The following is a 14,294-nucleotide window of genomic DNA, read 5'->3' as shown; positions in this document are numbered from 1 at the left end:
TGGAGAACTAGCTATGATGAGTACCTTAGTGGGTGCCCTGCCTTTCATGTGTGCTCAGTCAGGCTTTGGCTACCAACTATTCCACAAAATTTCCTTTCCTAAAGCCACTAGATGCCACTGTTGATCCAGGGACTGGTCAGCAGAGCAGCTAATCCTCCTTCAAATGAAGTGCTTAGAGAGAAAATGAGTATCAGGGAAGAAACAAAACTCACCTTTAGTCCCTGGTCTGCCGGGGTTCCCTGGAAGTCCTGATACAAGGTAGACAAACAATTTTAAATAGGTAGCACAAATATCATTCTGTTTCATTCAGGTACCCCAGTGAGCTTCACTTGTAGATTTATAAAAGGAACTTCCTACACAAGAACCTGGCTTTCAGCATTTATAAGCATGTTTGCCTACTGACAGCAGGTGGAGGGTTTCATGGCAGAGCTGGTGATGTCCTTGGGCAGAGGTAAGGGCCTCCCTTCTCCCTCTGCCCTCTGAACGATGGCACTGCTCACCAGATTTGCCTGCAACTTCTCCCAGGTACTGCTCCCTGCTCTGAGGCTCCTGGCTAAATTCCCTGGTGACGTGCCCCCCAAACCACTTCTGCTTGCAGAACATCACATCCTCTGTTTCCACCTCTCCCCTCTGTTTCTGCTGCTGATTAGAAGGATTTTTCAGTGATATGCAGGGAACTGAAACACGTTCTTTGTTGCAAATTATGTTCTGGGCAAACTTTCAAACACTCCTGGCTCTGCTTTCCTCAAAACTTATGCACCAACCATAAAGTCTGCCTCAAAAGCCAAGGAAGAAGAAACCTTGGAATATCACTTCAGGAGCCCTGAGTTGTACAGAGGGAAAATCACAAAGGGTTTTTTGCCTGTATCAAAGTGTGTCATTGATAAACTTAAACATGATGAAAAAACCTACCTGGAGGTCCTTGGGGTCCTGTGAGACCTGGGGGAAAAAAAAGGGCAAATATTCTAAGATATCTAAACAAATTTTGGTCAGGGGGAAGGATAGACAAGGAAAAAAAAGATTACATTTGCTTAAAAATACAGCACACAGCCCACAGGTGGTACAAGTTGGCCTAGCACCTGGTATGCAAACTGAATGTTGGCACTGCTGTTCTGGCCTGCAGTGTGTGCAATCCTGAGATCACAAAGGGTCTAAATTCCCTTTGTATTTTCTTTTTGTCACCGTCTTACTCTACAGAGATCCTCTGCCAGTCTTAACTTCAAAATAAGACTGGAAATTGTTGACGGAAACATGTTCCTGACCAAGAAAATAATTATTTTTGTTCTCTGTATGCTTTTACCTGGCTCTCCTGCATCTCCAGAAGGTCCTGGAGGGCCTCGGGCTCCTGGCATTCCCATAAGACCCGGTTCACCTAGGGATATAATCACCATTAACAACTCACAATCCACGATTTATAATCTACCAATCCAATCCATTCAAGCTTGGCCACCAGCCATCCCATCTATACCTTCTGTACCTTCATAGCCAAGGGGCCAATTTCAGTGACAGAGGTCTGAGAGGTGAACCCCCATGCCAGAAAAGAATTGCAGTGAGAACAATTCAGTCACAAATTTACAGCTGGCTCCATTATATGTCTCAGTTCCATGCCTACAAGGCAACTACAGTTTTTCTGACATGTCCCAGGACATGAACCAGCTGCCATCTTCTCCCACCCTTTTTACAAATCAACTGCCTGCCAAATCAGAAAGTACCTGCTCTTCTACCTCAGAGGAATCTCTTACCTTTTTCACCTGGCTTCCCATCACGGCCAGCTTGTCCTGTCCAAAAAAAAAAAAAAGAGATTCTCAGGGACTGGTAAAATAGTAACTCAGTTGCCCAGTCTTCCTACTAAGCGGAGCACAGCCCTAAGCACTAGGAAGTGGCTTTTCTTCTTATTGCATCTGAATAAAACCTTGGCTGCAGTCACTGAAGATCCAGAAAAAAGTTCACTTGAAACTTGGAGTTTCAAAAAAAAAAAAAAAAAGTAGGACAACTTTTCTGAGTGTACAGACTGATTTTAGCTATCTAGAGAAAAGACCTGTGATCAAAACCAATACAATTCCATTCACAAGTTGTTCCCTTGTCTGTGCTCACAAAAACAGACTCAGGGTGGAAATGGTATTGTCCAACACATAAACATAGCTTTTTCTGTTACTCACCTGGTGGTCCTTTGGCCCCTGGCTCTCCTGGAGGACCAGGTATACCTCTTGAGCCTTGTTCACCTGTAATGAGATGACGCGAAAATGGATCAGACAGATCTTGGTGAAGATGCAAGTTATGACCGTTAGCAATATTTGGTGCTTTGCAACTGAAAACCAGCATTGACAGGATGTTCAGACCTCATGATTCATGACTGTTTCTGGGCATTAAAAATGCTCAAGGGAAGTCAATACAGTTCACAGGAGGGAGAATTTCCCCAAAAGACAAACACAAAGATTCCCACTAAGGATGGGAACTATTTAGTTAGAACGTGGGTGCATAAAATAAAACTCCTATAACCAAAAACTTTTTTTTTCAGAAGGCTAACTAGGATTGGCTGGGCTGTCTGTTCTTTGAAAATTCAAGTAATTCATGTGCATATTAGACAGGCTGCTACTTCAGGAAAACAATCCACTGACCTGTCATTCCACGAGAACCTTTCTCACCCTGGTCACCTGCAGTACAAAAAAGGAAAGGATTCTGTGAGACTGCTTCATTGTGAAATCTTTTCATCAGACAAAGACAGTCTGCTTTCTGACAAAAGCACAAAACAGCACGCCAAAGAAGGGTAGGGTTAATTACCATGGACAGTATTCATATCTGAAGGAACCTAAATAAAATATCTGGAAAATATATTTAATTGATCAACATACCTTTGGGTCCAGGGGCTCCAGCAGCTCCTTTCTCACCTGAAAGATAAATGGATGATTGAACAATAGCAATAACAAGTCAGAAAGGAAAGAAATTCCATACACCAAGGACAGTCATAGAAGAAACACAAATTCCAACATCAGAGAAACTTAAACTGGAACTTCCTTTCCTTTATTGCAGCTCCATCCATCCATCCATGTTTCCTCATCCAGATTTCTCTATTATCTATCTCTTCTATTTCTCAGTATTTTCTCACAATCGCTGAGTCTAGTTCCTCCTCCTCTTACACTTTCCTCTGCTGCTAGCACCTCAACACTATGCTCAGATCAAGTGTGTTTCTCAGAGCAGTGCTGGAAAAGGAACATCAGCTAGTGCTGCTCTAATTGCACAGGGGAAGAGAAGTTTACCTTTAGCACCTGGGAGACCTGCTTCTCCTCTAAATCCTTGTAGGCCAGGAGGACCTGCAGAAAAATGAGATGAGGGAGTTAATTCACCCCGCTGATGAATTAGCTTAGCACCACTAAGGAAGACAAACTGTGAGAAGTTGTCACTATTTTTTTTCCCCTCTAGTCTGTAAGGCACCATAGCAAAGGAAGGCAGCACTCACCTGGAGGGCCTTGGGGTCCTGGAGAACCCGTCAGACCTGCGAATAAGGAACACAGAATTTCTTTCAGTATCACCACAATTAGAAAATGAACAAAATATCTTTGAGTTTGACCAGCAGCATCCACAACCCAATGGATGTTTAAGAGATCAGGATCTCCCCAGCCCCTAGAAGAAATGGCATCACTGGCAGCTTGAAAAGCAGGACATTGAATCTACACAACTCAGTTCTTGTAACATAGAGGAACTGGTTTTCCCTAAGGTAAAGTAAAGGGACTAAAGCCTTCCATCTTGGCTGAGATGTTGGGATCTGTGCTCCAGGTAGGATCCATTCTTTATAGAGCAATTTGGATCCCCATTACATGAACTGCAGAGCTGTAACTCTATTAACAACCTGATAGGGGTATGGAATTTACCCTACCATATCTGAAAGCAGAGAAAAAACAGATGGACACATAACATATATTAAAAATTGACATTTTTTTAAATCTCTCTGCTGATCCCCACTCTCACTAAAAATCCCCAAGAATTTATTGCTCTAAAGGTTATATGTACCTACCAAAGTAAATTTTAGCTAAAATGAGGACTGCCAATTTATTTTTCTGATTAATGAAGTGCAATATAAGTGAAACAGGAAGGCTGGAGTGTTCATTTCCTCCTCACAGTGCACCTAGCCAGTCTGCTAGGTTCTCTCTGTCCATATTTACCTTTAAGGCCAGCAGAACCTGGGGGACCAGGTGGCCCTGGAGGACCTGGCTCACCAACAGCACCTGCAGAAAAAGAGCAGAAATAGATAATATAGAATACAATTGTGATCCCATTTTCCCATTCCCCATTTTCCATTATTATTTTCTCTGGCAAGTGACATGAACAATCTGCTAGGTAATCTGCTTGTCAGTTCAAAACAGACAAATAAACACGCATTGTCCAAGAAAAAAATCCCATCTCACTGATCTTTAGTATAAGAAAGAGAATAAACCCCCAGCTTAGGTGAGTTGGATAGCAGGGAAGAAGATGACCTTGATGCTAAGAGCTTTTGCTTCTGCCAAACTTAGACTTGACGGTGAAATCTGGCAAAACAAAATTACTTGTTTGCCCTTTGTAAGCTTGGCACAAAACCCCCTTAAGTCAGATTTGTCTGTGTTGGGAACATCTAAAATGAAATTTGGATTTGAATAATCAAATCAAATCCTATTCCTGAGGTGTCTGATAAATCAGGACTGAACTCCAGCTTTTGTCTACCTCAGCGTTATCCAAGAAGAAGAGACCTAGTTCCTACCTCTGTCTCCTTTTTCTCCAAATCCAGGTGGTCCAGGCTCTCCTCGAGGTCCTGGTAACCCTTCTCGACCTCTTTGTCCCATGGGACCCTCCATACCAGGATCACCTACAGGAGACAAATGCCTTGTTAGAAACACTGTCTTTACGCAGGCCTTGGGCAAGAAAGACCCATGTCTGCCTCCATGGAGGAAAGCAATGATCACACCAAGCTATGTCTGGATTCCCTTGTCAAGTGCCAAACAGCCGTGAGAGACTTTGAGCACTGCTGAAGATGCTTACCCATGCTCCCTTTCTGTCCCTTTGGTCCTTCTGGCCCTTGGTGCCCAATTGGACCAGGAATGCCTGGAAAGAAAAACACAGCAAATGTTCAGAGTCCTTGTCTGTGTACCATGAATGAGTAACACACAAATTAGTGGAACCTGGGAACCTGAAACCTGGAGGGATTCAGCAGCTGGGCTAAAGGATTTATTATTTGCAGGTTGGGTACTCAAACAGGTATGTCTTTAAAAGAGCATAACAAATATAAGAGCACAAGGAAGTCAGGCCAAGTACTCATGTAGCTGTGGGACTCTTTTGAAAGTAGGCTGGGATCTTCACACCCCCAAATTAGTAATGGTCAAATAAAGGAAAGTCAGGCTGAGGCCGTGCCTACATGTATAACCAAATCTCTGTAGCTCAGCATCAAGGTATTAATCAAGTGACTTAGTCCATCTGCACCTTGAGCAAGATTTGCAGTGCAAAATTTGTTTTTGTCAACAGCAATGTCAACAGTAACATCACTAAGTGTCCTCCCTCAAAGGGAATTGTACTACTGCTCACCTGGGACACCAGGAAGTCCTCGATCTCCTGCAGGGAGAAAGAAATAGTCAGTGAGGAATATATCTTCCCTGTTTTTTACATTTGACTGATTCTCACCCCCTCATAAAAAGGAGTTTATGTTCCTGGCATGTTTACAAGTTCTACCTTCTCCAGCAATGCCATGCTGGGCCCCTTGTATTTATGCAATGGATTGAATTGTTCACACTACACAAAAATCTCTGAAACACTTTGTGATTAAACCAGGTATAGTTTTACCTCAGGAATGATTTTAATCCAGGTGAAAAAAGATTCAAAATAAGAATTGTTCTCTCTCCTACCGTGACCTCTAAAATTGCCTTTGCCAGGAAGAGCAAAGACTATCTCAGCAATTTCTGAACCACAGGGTGCATCAGCTTCTCTGTCTAACTTCTGGGGCAATAAAAGTTCATATGCTATCTAGGCCCAATGGAAGGCTGTCGAACAACCCAAAACAGCAGGTAACTCCAGACTCACCTTTAGGACCCTGCATTCCCATGTCACCTGAGAAAAAGAGAAGAAAAATAAGATCAGGAGAGATCCTGGAGATATTCCCAGTGATTCCTCATGTATTTTGTTTTTCTAGTTGCTTTTTATCTTTCAATAAAATACGAACAAGTTGTAGATGAACACGGACAATTCACCCCTGGACAGTGCAGGGTGCACCCATCTCACCAGTGACATATGGGATCTGGCCTTTCACACTCACACAATGTGTAGGGTGATTGGGCCTCTTGTATTAATTCTGCATAGGTCCAAGCCCTCCACAGTTTAAGTGGCAAACCAGCTTCATGCTCTTTTTGTTTAAGTATAAACCAACGTCAGCTTTCTCACTGCCAGCTGCCTCTTGTGGCAACAACCACTCCAAACTTGAGCATTGCCAGAACCAAGGACTAGGACAGGGGAACAGAAGGACTAGATGGCTGTACCTTTCATACCAGGTTCTCCTCTCTCTCCTCGGAAGTAGCCTGCAACAGGAAGAAAAAGTGCTGTTACTTTGTACAAGTGTACACAGCAAAGTAGCTACTCCCTTCACATACAAACATCCTTCTAATTAGATTTTGAGGCTGCAAGTAGCACAGATTATCAAACACGATATGGCTTTGGGAGTAGAGTTTCCTCAACAAATTTGCCTTTGCAAACCCTTGAACTGCTAAGAGTTACGTGAAACCTCTGAAGCTGGGAAAATGCAAGCTCCTCTCTTCTTAGCCCATTTCCATTGAAAGAGAAATACATAATCTTTCCCTTGCTACCAAAAGTAGCATGACAAATAAGCTGTGGGTTCATTTTTTCTGTGCAGTTCTTTCAAAATGGAAATCTCACTTGCTACAGCTTCCTTTCTTCTCCCATCCCTGCTAGCTTTAAAGGATGCACCACCTCTGTCAGTTGGCAGCATTCTGTGCTCCAGCAAAGCTCTTTGAGGACAGGCGAGGATTCTGTATCTGAGAGACTGCACTGCACTCCAGAAGTCCTGGTCTTTAGGTCCTTAGGAAGTCAAACTTCCCCACTCCCCTTTAAATAATCTGGTCTCATGCAGAAGGACATTTACTCTGCTCACCTCGTTCTATTTCTTTGTTCAGTCTGCTCTTCACCATCAACCAAACTGATTCTTCATTTTCAAGAGGGAAGGTTGAAGAGGGTGCCACACCTTGAAGATAGTCTACTTTTGAAACGTCTTTTGCTATGCTTGGACTCCTGTGGTTAACTGCCAGGAAGCTGTGATTGTTTTTTTCCAGGTCGTCCACGCGAGATTTCAGCTTTCTCACTTCTTCCGCTGGAAGGTTAAAGTAAAATGGTTGGGAACATGTAGATGCAGGTTCTATACCAGGGACTTCTAATAGCAGTGAGAAGGCAACACCGTGACAGAGAGCTATGGACACTGAATTTTGCAGGACTATTCTTTGCATCACTTTTTTTTTTTTTTTTTTTTTTCCTAGCAGGGAAATCTGGAGTTTAAATGACAGCTTTGGAATCTGATAGTCTCCAAGGAGAAGAAAGACTTCAGACCTCAGAAGTTTTCCCACTCTCCTCACCCCAAGACTATATAAGCCTTCATTTCAGGTTTATATTCCTTATCCATTCTTTCTGTCCATTTGTAATATGTTGGTGGCAGTCACAATTTTGAGCACTGAACATGCTCCTCCTCAGCTCTCTGGGTTGGCAGCTCTGGTAGTGAGTTACAGTTTGCTTGGCCTCTTTGCCAGCTTAAACCCTCTGTTATTCTTTCTGTTCTATTCAACATTTTATTCCTCCATATCAAACTCCCTCCTGTAAGCAGGAGACCTTACTTCTGCAGCTTCCCTTTCTCTCCTTCTCACCATGGCTGTAATCTTTCTCAGGGACAGGGACACACAGAGGTGGGTTTCTGTTCAGTCCCAATGTTAACTACACATGGAGGTCTGTGACCCAGCCAGCTCTTGTGTTTCTTTCTTACCCAGAGCAATGAGTCCAAACAGTAACCCGAGGAGAAGCAACCAGGCCAGAAGCAAACCCAGGAGCCATTTCCACCAGCTACAGCAGGAACCACAGGGACACCAAGATGGTGCTGATCCAACTGCACCCCCCGCATCGCCATTTCGTATTTCTGAAAGAGGGAAGGGCACTCTCACAGTGAACAGCTCCTTGATTTCAGAGTCAGAGTCAAAGTCTGAACAGCAACACTTACCCGCATATGTTGCTTTGTCCCTTGTTGGTACTGATTTCAGTCCTCCTGGTGTAACAGTAAAAGAAGATTTAACAGTCTTTCCATGCACGATCAAACTTGGTGCATGGGCTTGCAGGGGGAAGGTAGTACTGGAGGCAGAGCGAGGTAGTTCTCTTGCATTGCCATAGGGGCAAACTCTTACCATTTGCATCTGATTTGAGGCCCGTATCTGTAGTGTAAGAAGAAGAAAATCCTTGCTTCTCTTTCTTCAGTGTGTCTTCTGCAAAGGATCCTGAACAGGAACCAAATATAATTGAAAACATTACAACAGGAACCAAGCCTTTTTTTTTTTTTTTTTCCCAAAGGCAAAAGGCATGTTTTTTACTAGGAAGCCACAACAGTTCTGTCAGTTTAAGCCAGCTGCAGATCTAGTTTCTGTTTTTGAGGCTCCTGAGCTGCATGAAATGTCACAAGGCATGCTCTGGAGCTTTAAATGCACAGGCTAGACCTAAATGCTGCTGGCATGGTTAAAGGCTAAATGCCTGCCCAAGCTTCATGGCTGGGCTGCAGGGGTTTGAGTCAGGTGTGATGTCCTGAACTCTGAACTCCACAGATAGAGAAGACTCTACACTGGCAGAGTTGATCTGGCTGCATGTGTAGGACTCTTCTTTTACATTCTCAAGCCACGCTGTTCTCACCGAAGCTCTGTCAAAATTTACCATCTCCAGAATGTGCCCTGTGGAGATGCCTCTGATTTACCTTCCCCTTATGATCACTGTCCATTTCCCTACCCTCAGCATACCCACACATCCCAAGGAAGATAAGTTACCTCCATTAAGCCCGGTGTTCGAGGCACTAAAGACTTTGCCACTATCCTTTGTCATGATCAAGAGCTCCATCTCCTTCTTTGCTGGGGCATTGTCCTTCTCCAGCAGCAGGAACTTGCAGTCTTTGCGCAGAATGTCATCCCCCTGGGAGCTCAAAACAGTTCCCCCTGGAATATTGGTAAAGCACGGGTAAGAGAAGGAGATGAGCATGGCCAAAGAGTCATAATTACAACTTACAACAGTTTTGTTTGTGAGAACAGGGAGTCCTGTTGTGATTGGGGTTGCCACCACTACAAGCCAGCAAGAGACACACTGATCACTTGAAGCTAAGTGGAGTGCTGTGTTTCGTTAAATCTTATTAGAGTTGTCTTTCGATATTTCACTAGCAGGGGAACAGCTTCTTTAGGAAATGGAGAGCATGTAGAATTCAATAACATATAAAAATGATTTGCTCAATGACCACCTCACTTCTCAAAAACACTACTACAGAATCATAGAAACTCAGTCTTAGAGAGACATCCAAGGTTCATCAGAGCCAGCACATCTTAAGCAGGTGAGCAGAGATACTCGGAAACACAAAGCACTCCATATCCTTGGGAGCCAGGCATGCTCATGAGGCTTTGAACTGTGGCTTACTGAGGTTGGGCTCAGGCCAAACAAAGTTAAGAAATGTTGCTGTAGTCACCCTTCTGCCATTAGGCAGTATCAAATATAACTGGAAGGGTGTACAAACCTGAGCTTGCAGAGAAATTGACAGAACATTGAGAATTAAGATACACAGACTGGTGTTATTCCATCATTCTAGTACAAAGCTGGAGTAAACCTACATTAGAAATATTATCATAACTTCTGTTGTATTTCCACCTATTTTTAAGGCTTGCCGTTGAGAGAACTTGGATTACAAAAGAAACTTGACTTCCCTTAAACAAAAAATAAAAGTCTTATTCATAGATGTCGTAGTTACAGAAAATAAGCTTGAAAAGTTGAATCCCAACCATTCAGAGACCAAAGGCCAGTAGAAAGACCTCAGCTTCTCTCATTAATCAAACAATCTGATCATCAAATACTTGGTTTTTGCATGGTCAAGGCTGATACTACTGAAAAATAATGGTTAAGTGTAACCTTGCCAATGTTTTGGCTTCATATGAAGCACAATGTCACACGTGTGATCTATCCAGTTGTCTACTGAGTGGAAATAGCTTCAGTAAGATTATCCAAGTTACCACAAAGTGGGGGAGATCTCTCTCAGGCCAGCCAATTTTCTCACTCTGAGATTCTGGGTCATTTGCCTTCTTTTCAGAAAGGCACTGGTGAGGGGCTTGGCTAGTGACAAGTCATGCTCCTGAGAAGTCAGGTGTTAGTAGCACATAGCTGGCTGAATCTCTAACTCACTGCTACCATGACATGCTTGAACAAAGCCATGCCTAAACAACTGGAAATGGTACACTCACCTGCTGAGGCAGACACACCAGTACTAGCCATGGTGTTGCTCTGAGAAGTGTTCTTCATCCCATATGCTGCAATGAAGAAATCCCAGAATGAAAGAGATGGAGGACAACAAGGTACCTACACATACCAGCCTCGGGCTACACATCGTTTCAGGAATCTTTTCTCATTTAAGGCACTGAGGAAAACTCAAACGAGCAAGGGCTTCCCTAGTAAAAAAGTTTCTAGTGCTTACATAGGGAGTGGGAGCCATTCCTGCATAGGCAAAGGAGAGGACATGTTCCTCAGCATCTCCTCACACCACCCTGCTCCACACCAGCAGAGGGCAGTGAAGGAACCTCTGTCAGTATGAACATTCTAGTCACTGCAGAAAAGGTGGGAGAAGGCAACACACACCAGTGACTCCCACATTTTCTCTAGGCTTAAATTGTTGCTGACCTGTGGAGGCTGCAGAGGCATTCTGGGTCAGGGTTGAAGAGTTTGGTGTCAGGTTGTTTTGAACTCCAAACACTGCAAAGAAAAATTATAGGAGTTGTAGGAGTCCTGCAGGGCAGTTCATTGTACGTGTCTGCCAGGACAGTTATGCTGTGAAAGTTTGACAGAAAGAACAGAAAAATCTGACCTGTTGAGGAAGTGCTCAGGCCTGTGTTCAGAGCATGATTGGTGGGAGCCAGGTTATTTGGAACACCAAAAACTGCAAAAAGAGGAAATCAAATTTTATTACTTCTATGGAATCAGAAATCCAGCACCAAGCCAGTGGCATAGCTACAGAACTTAAGAGTAAGGGTCACTTGAAAATGCAGTTAGTGAAAATGCACAGTAATTGCACAGAGGAAGAATCTTGAAAATTGTGACACCAAACCATGCTTTTACAGAACTCACAAAGGGGAGAAAATCCCATATCAGACAAGTTGCAATCATGAAATAATGTGAGAAAGCAAAGCTTTTAGTAGAACACTATCATGAAGCTTCCTGCACTCTTTCTCTGCATCTGGGAAATAACAGCATCCCTGGTACTTAGAGGCAGGTCTTAAAAGGTGTAATCACAGTCAAAATTTATTGATTACATCTTTAGTGTAAGAGGACTGAAGGATTAGAACCAGGTGTTCTTACAGTGGGCAGAATCATCCGAAGTTCACTAGAGTCTAAAACTAGTTTTGATAGAGAATGTGAGCCTCATTTAAGTCAACAACAAAGCTATCATAAAAGTTCAAAGACAGATCAAGCAGTCAGGACGATTGATCCTCACAAACAAGAACTTTCAAATACAGTCAGTGTGGAAGCAGAGAGCACGAAGTTACAGAAAAGCGGAGAAAATGTAAGCCTATCTTCTGCCACCTTGATTCTTCCATCATTTAAATTCTCTCTCTGCAGAAAGAGTACTACTTTTGACCCAGCTTCAGCATGGAGATTTTTCCTGCCAGCCTGGGCAGTCCCGGGAATGTACCTGATCCTGTAGAGTGAGACATGGCATTGATCAAGGACGAGCTCTGGGCCATGCTGTTGTGGTATCCGCCAAGGGAAGACCCAGCAGGCAGAGTTGAGGACCAGGTGTATGAAGGGAGGGCAGTATTCAGTATGGTTGTATCATATGTCCCCGACACTGTAAAAAAAGACAAAACAGTAATGGTTTTCAACAGGACCAGGCTTGTGATTTAGCATGCACTGCAGGTTTATGTGGCAGACAAATTAATCTGCCTTAGATTTCAATTAACGTAGTGGAGTCCTTGCAGTGACTCCAGGTTAAGATGGTATAATCGATCTCAAATGCCAGCGGACTACAACCCACCTGAATTTTAAACAATGGACTGACCTGATAGCATGACCATTCACAAAATGCCTTGAGGAGATTTCGTTATTTATAGATGCTGTGATACCACAATAAAACACTTAATGTACTTCGTTCCATGTTCCTATTAATAAATCATCCTGGAGTGTGAGGCCTATGATTTTTGCTTCCCACATGTGTGGCTCTGGCTCACTTGTGTACTGGACTAAAATTCCCAGTTTGAGGCAGGATTTGAGCCAGCAGAAAGAAAAAAGACATTCCTTGTTCCTACATACTGGTGGAGAACAGTGGAGTGTATGTGAACACCACTGCCTCAAGCACTGCTGTGGGCCTTATAAATAACAAAAGCTAGTTATAACATTTCAAATAGTATTTCTATTATTATCAAATTCTACTGATTTCTGAACCAGTGGTATGGCCAATAAAACAAACACTGACCCAAATGTTGTCTTCAGTGCTATCTTCATCTTGCTCAGAGACAAGAGATAATGCCACTGTAAGACAAGTTTACTTGGAGCTCTGGTCTCTGCCAGCACTACCTCTGGATTAAAGCTGCTGGCAGCAGGAACTGGCTTAATTTTATGGAAGTTGGACAAGTCACCAGAAAGCCACCCAGAATGGCTCATGGTAGGGCAGCCCTCTGGCATTCTGCCCCTTTCTCTTTATTGCCAGCACTACCAGGGACAGAGACCATGGATTCTTACCCTGATGTTCTTAGCAACTGGGTATAGTGGGTATTTTTATGGAAAAAGAATATGTTTGGAAGGCTCCAGCATTGCTAACTGTTCTCTGCCACGTACCTGACTGAGAGCTCTCGGTAACCATCTTTGTCTCCACCACAGCTTTTTTCGGTATTGGGAGGGTACTTGATGGTGATCGAGTAGGACTGCAGCTGGCTGATCGACTTCCTTTCAGCAAACGTTTTACATCATCCAGCTCTGTCCCTGGCAGGAAAAACAAGCATACAAATATATCCAAAAGCCATTGTTTCACTGATCTGTAATCCTGCCCAGACTAAACCATTTAGTGGAATTTACCTGTGAGTGTCTACGAAGTTGTACTTTTCTGGGGGCACCACTGACTTAACAAAGTTTCAAGGGCCTCATTTCAGGGTCTAAGTACAACTCTAACCTTGCAAGACCACCATATATCCCACAGCATGCTTCCTTGTTCAGAAAGGGGAGATAAATGAAAGTTCTTACAGCAGGAAAATGGGATAACATGCTGCTATCCATCATATCCATCAAGACTGGATCCTAGAGACACTGCAGACATACCTAGAGTAGCAACACTCGCTGTGTTATACCTGTTCCCCCTGGAGTATAAGCCATAGTACTTACATCTGCCAGAGGGAGATGCACTCTGAAGCCGGACTCGTATTTCACTCTCTGGGAAGGGAAAAAAACAGATCATGAATATGGAGTGAGATGTATTTATGCCCTGAGCTGGAAATGAATTTTTAGGCTGAAGTGAAGTTCTTTTTTCCTGACGTCTGTGTTACCTTGCTACTTGATCTGAGCAGCACTCGTGGCTTATGTGAATTTGGTGTAAATTGGTTTGAGTGACTTTTTGTTTTGGGGTCAAATTTTGCTACTTTTAATTCCAGAGAGCAGTATTTTGCTCCTTGAGGGCCTCTACTGAAATCAATCGAATTGTCAGTGCCAATCAAATGGAAGGCCTGATTATACAGTCCTCAATCACATTGATACTCCACCTCATCACAATTACTATTATTTTACTGGGTGAAAACCTACAGAGCCAAAAGAAGCCTCAGGATTTTAAGGCTCACTAAATACACAAGTTCCCTATTCCCTAAAACTCACACTTCCATCTATATAATAGGCTGTAGGATTTAGGCTCTTGCAACCTGCTGCCTTTTGTTTTGTCTCTTTAAATGTAACCCCCAACTTGACAAAAACTCCATTGAATTAAAACTATCAGGTCACAAGCAGACATTTATTAAGCCAACATTCTCAAGAGATATTCCATTTTATTACTGACTTTTACTGTCCAGCACAAGAGA

The 14,294-nt window shown here is 43.1% G+C and overlaps 1 protein-coding gene across 1 annotated transcript in view; it reads right to left on the bottom strand.

The window, feature by feature from the left end:
• COL17A1 (collagen type XVII alpha 1 chain) overlaps positions 1-14,294 on the bottom strand; it is a gene marked incomplete at both ends in the record, with an annotated part of 31,821 nt that overhangs the window by 11,280 nt on the left and 6,247 nt on the right. Inside the window, 26 exons of the mRNA XM_082765476.1 lie at positions 213-248; positions 913-939; positions 1,301-1,372; positions 1,743-1,778; positions 2,160-2,222; positions 2,619-2,654; positions 2,853-2,888; positions 3,258-3,311; positions 3,458-3,493; positions 4,161-4,223; positions 4,733-4,837; positions 5,011-5,073; positions 5,551-5,577; positions 6,043-6,069; positions 6,495-6,533; positions 7,124-7,339; positions 8,000-8,149; positions 8,231-8,275; positions 8,412-8,501; positions 9,039-9,203; positions 10,488-10,553; positions 10,921-10,992; positions 11,105-11,176; positions 11,930-12,085; positions 13,072-13,215; positions 13,612-13,659. Coding sequence (XP_082621602.1) covers positions 213-248; positions 913-939; positions 1,301-1,372; positions 1,743-1,778; positions 2,160-2,222; positions 2,619-2,654; positions 2,853-2,888; positions 3,258-3,311; positions 3,458-3,493; positions 4,161-4,223; positions 4,733-4,837; positions 5,011-5,073; positions 5,551-5,577; positions 6,043-6,069; positions 6,495-6,533; positions 7,124-7,339; positions 8,000-8,149; positions 8,231-8,275; positions 8,412-8,501; positions 9,039-9,203; positions 10,488-10,553; positions 10,921-10,992; positions 11,105-11,176; positions 11,930-12,085; positions 13,072-13,215; positions 13,612-13,659 — 1,944 coding nt within the window. The remainder of the gene's footprint in view (positions 1-212; positions 249-912; positions 940-1,300; positions 1,373-1,742; positions 1,779-2,159; positions 2,223-2,618; positions 2,655-2,852; positions 2,889-3,257; positions 3,312-3,457; positions 3,494-4,160; positions 4,224-4,732; positions 4,838-5,010; positions 5,074-5,550; positions 5,578-6,042; positions 6,070-6,494; positions 6,534-7,123; positions 7,340-7,999; positions 8,150-8,230; positions 8,276-8,411; positions 8,502-9,038; positions 9,204-10,487; positions 10,554-10,920; positions 10,993-11,104; positions 11,177-11,929; positions 12,086-13,071; positions 13,216-13,611; positions 13,660-14,294) is intronic.

Source organism: Aythya marila (genome assembly GCF_965140915.1).
Source record: "Aythya marila genome assembly, chromosome: 7".
Lineage (NCBI taxonomy): Eukaryota > Metazoa > Chordata > Aves > Anseriformes > Anatidae > Aythya > Aythya marila.
Note: the sequence above shows the minus strand (reverse complement) of the source record. Positions and strands in the feature narration are given on the sequence as shown.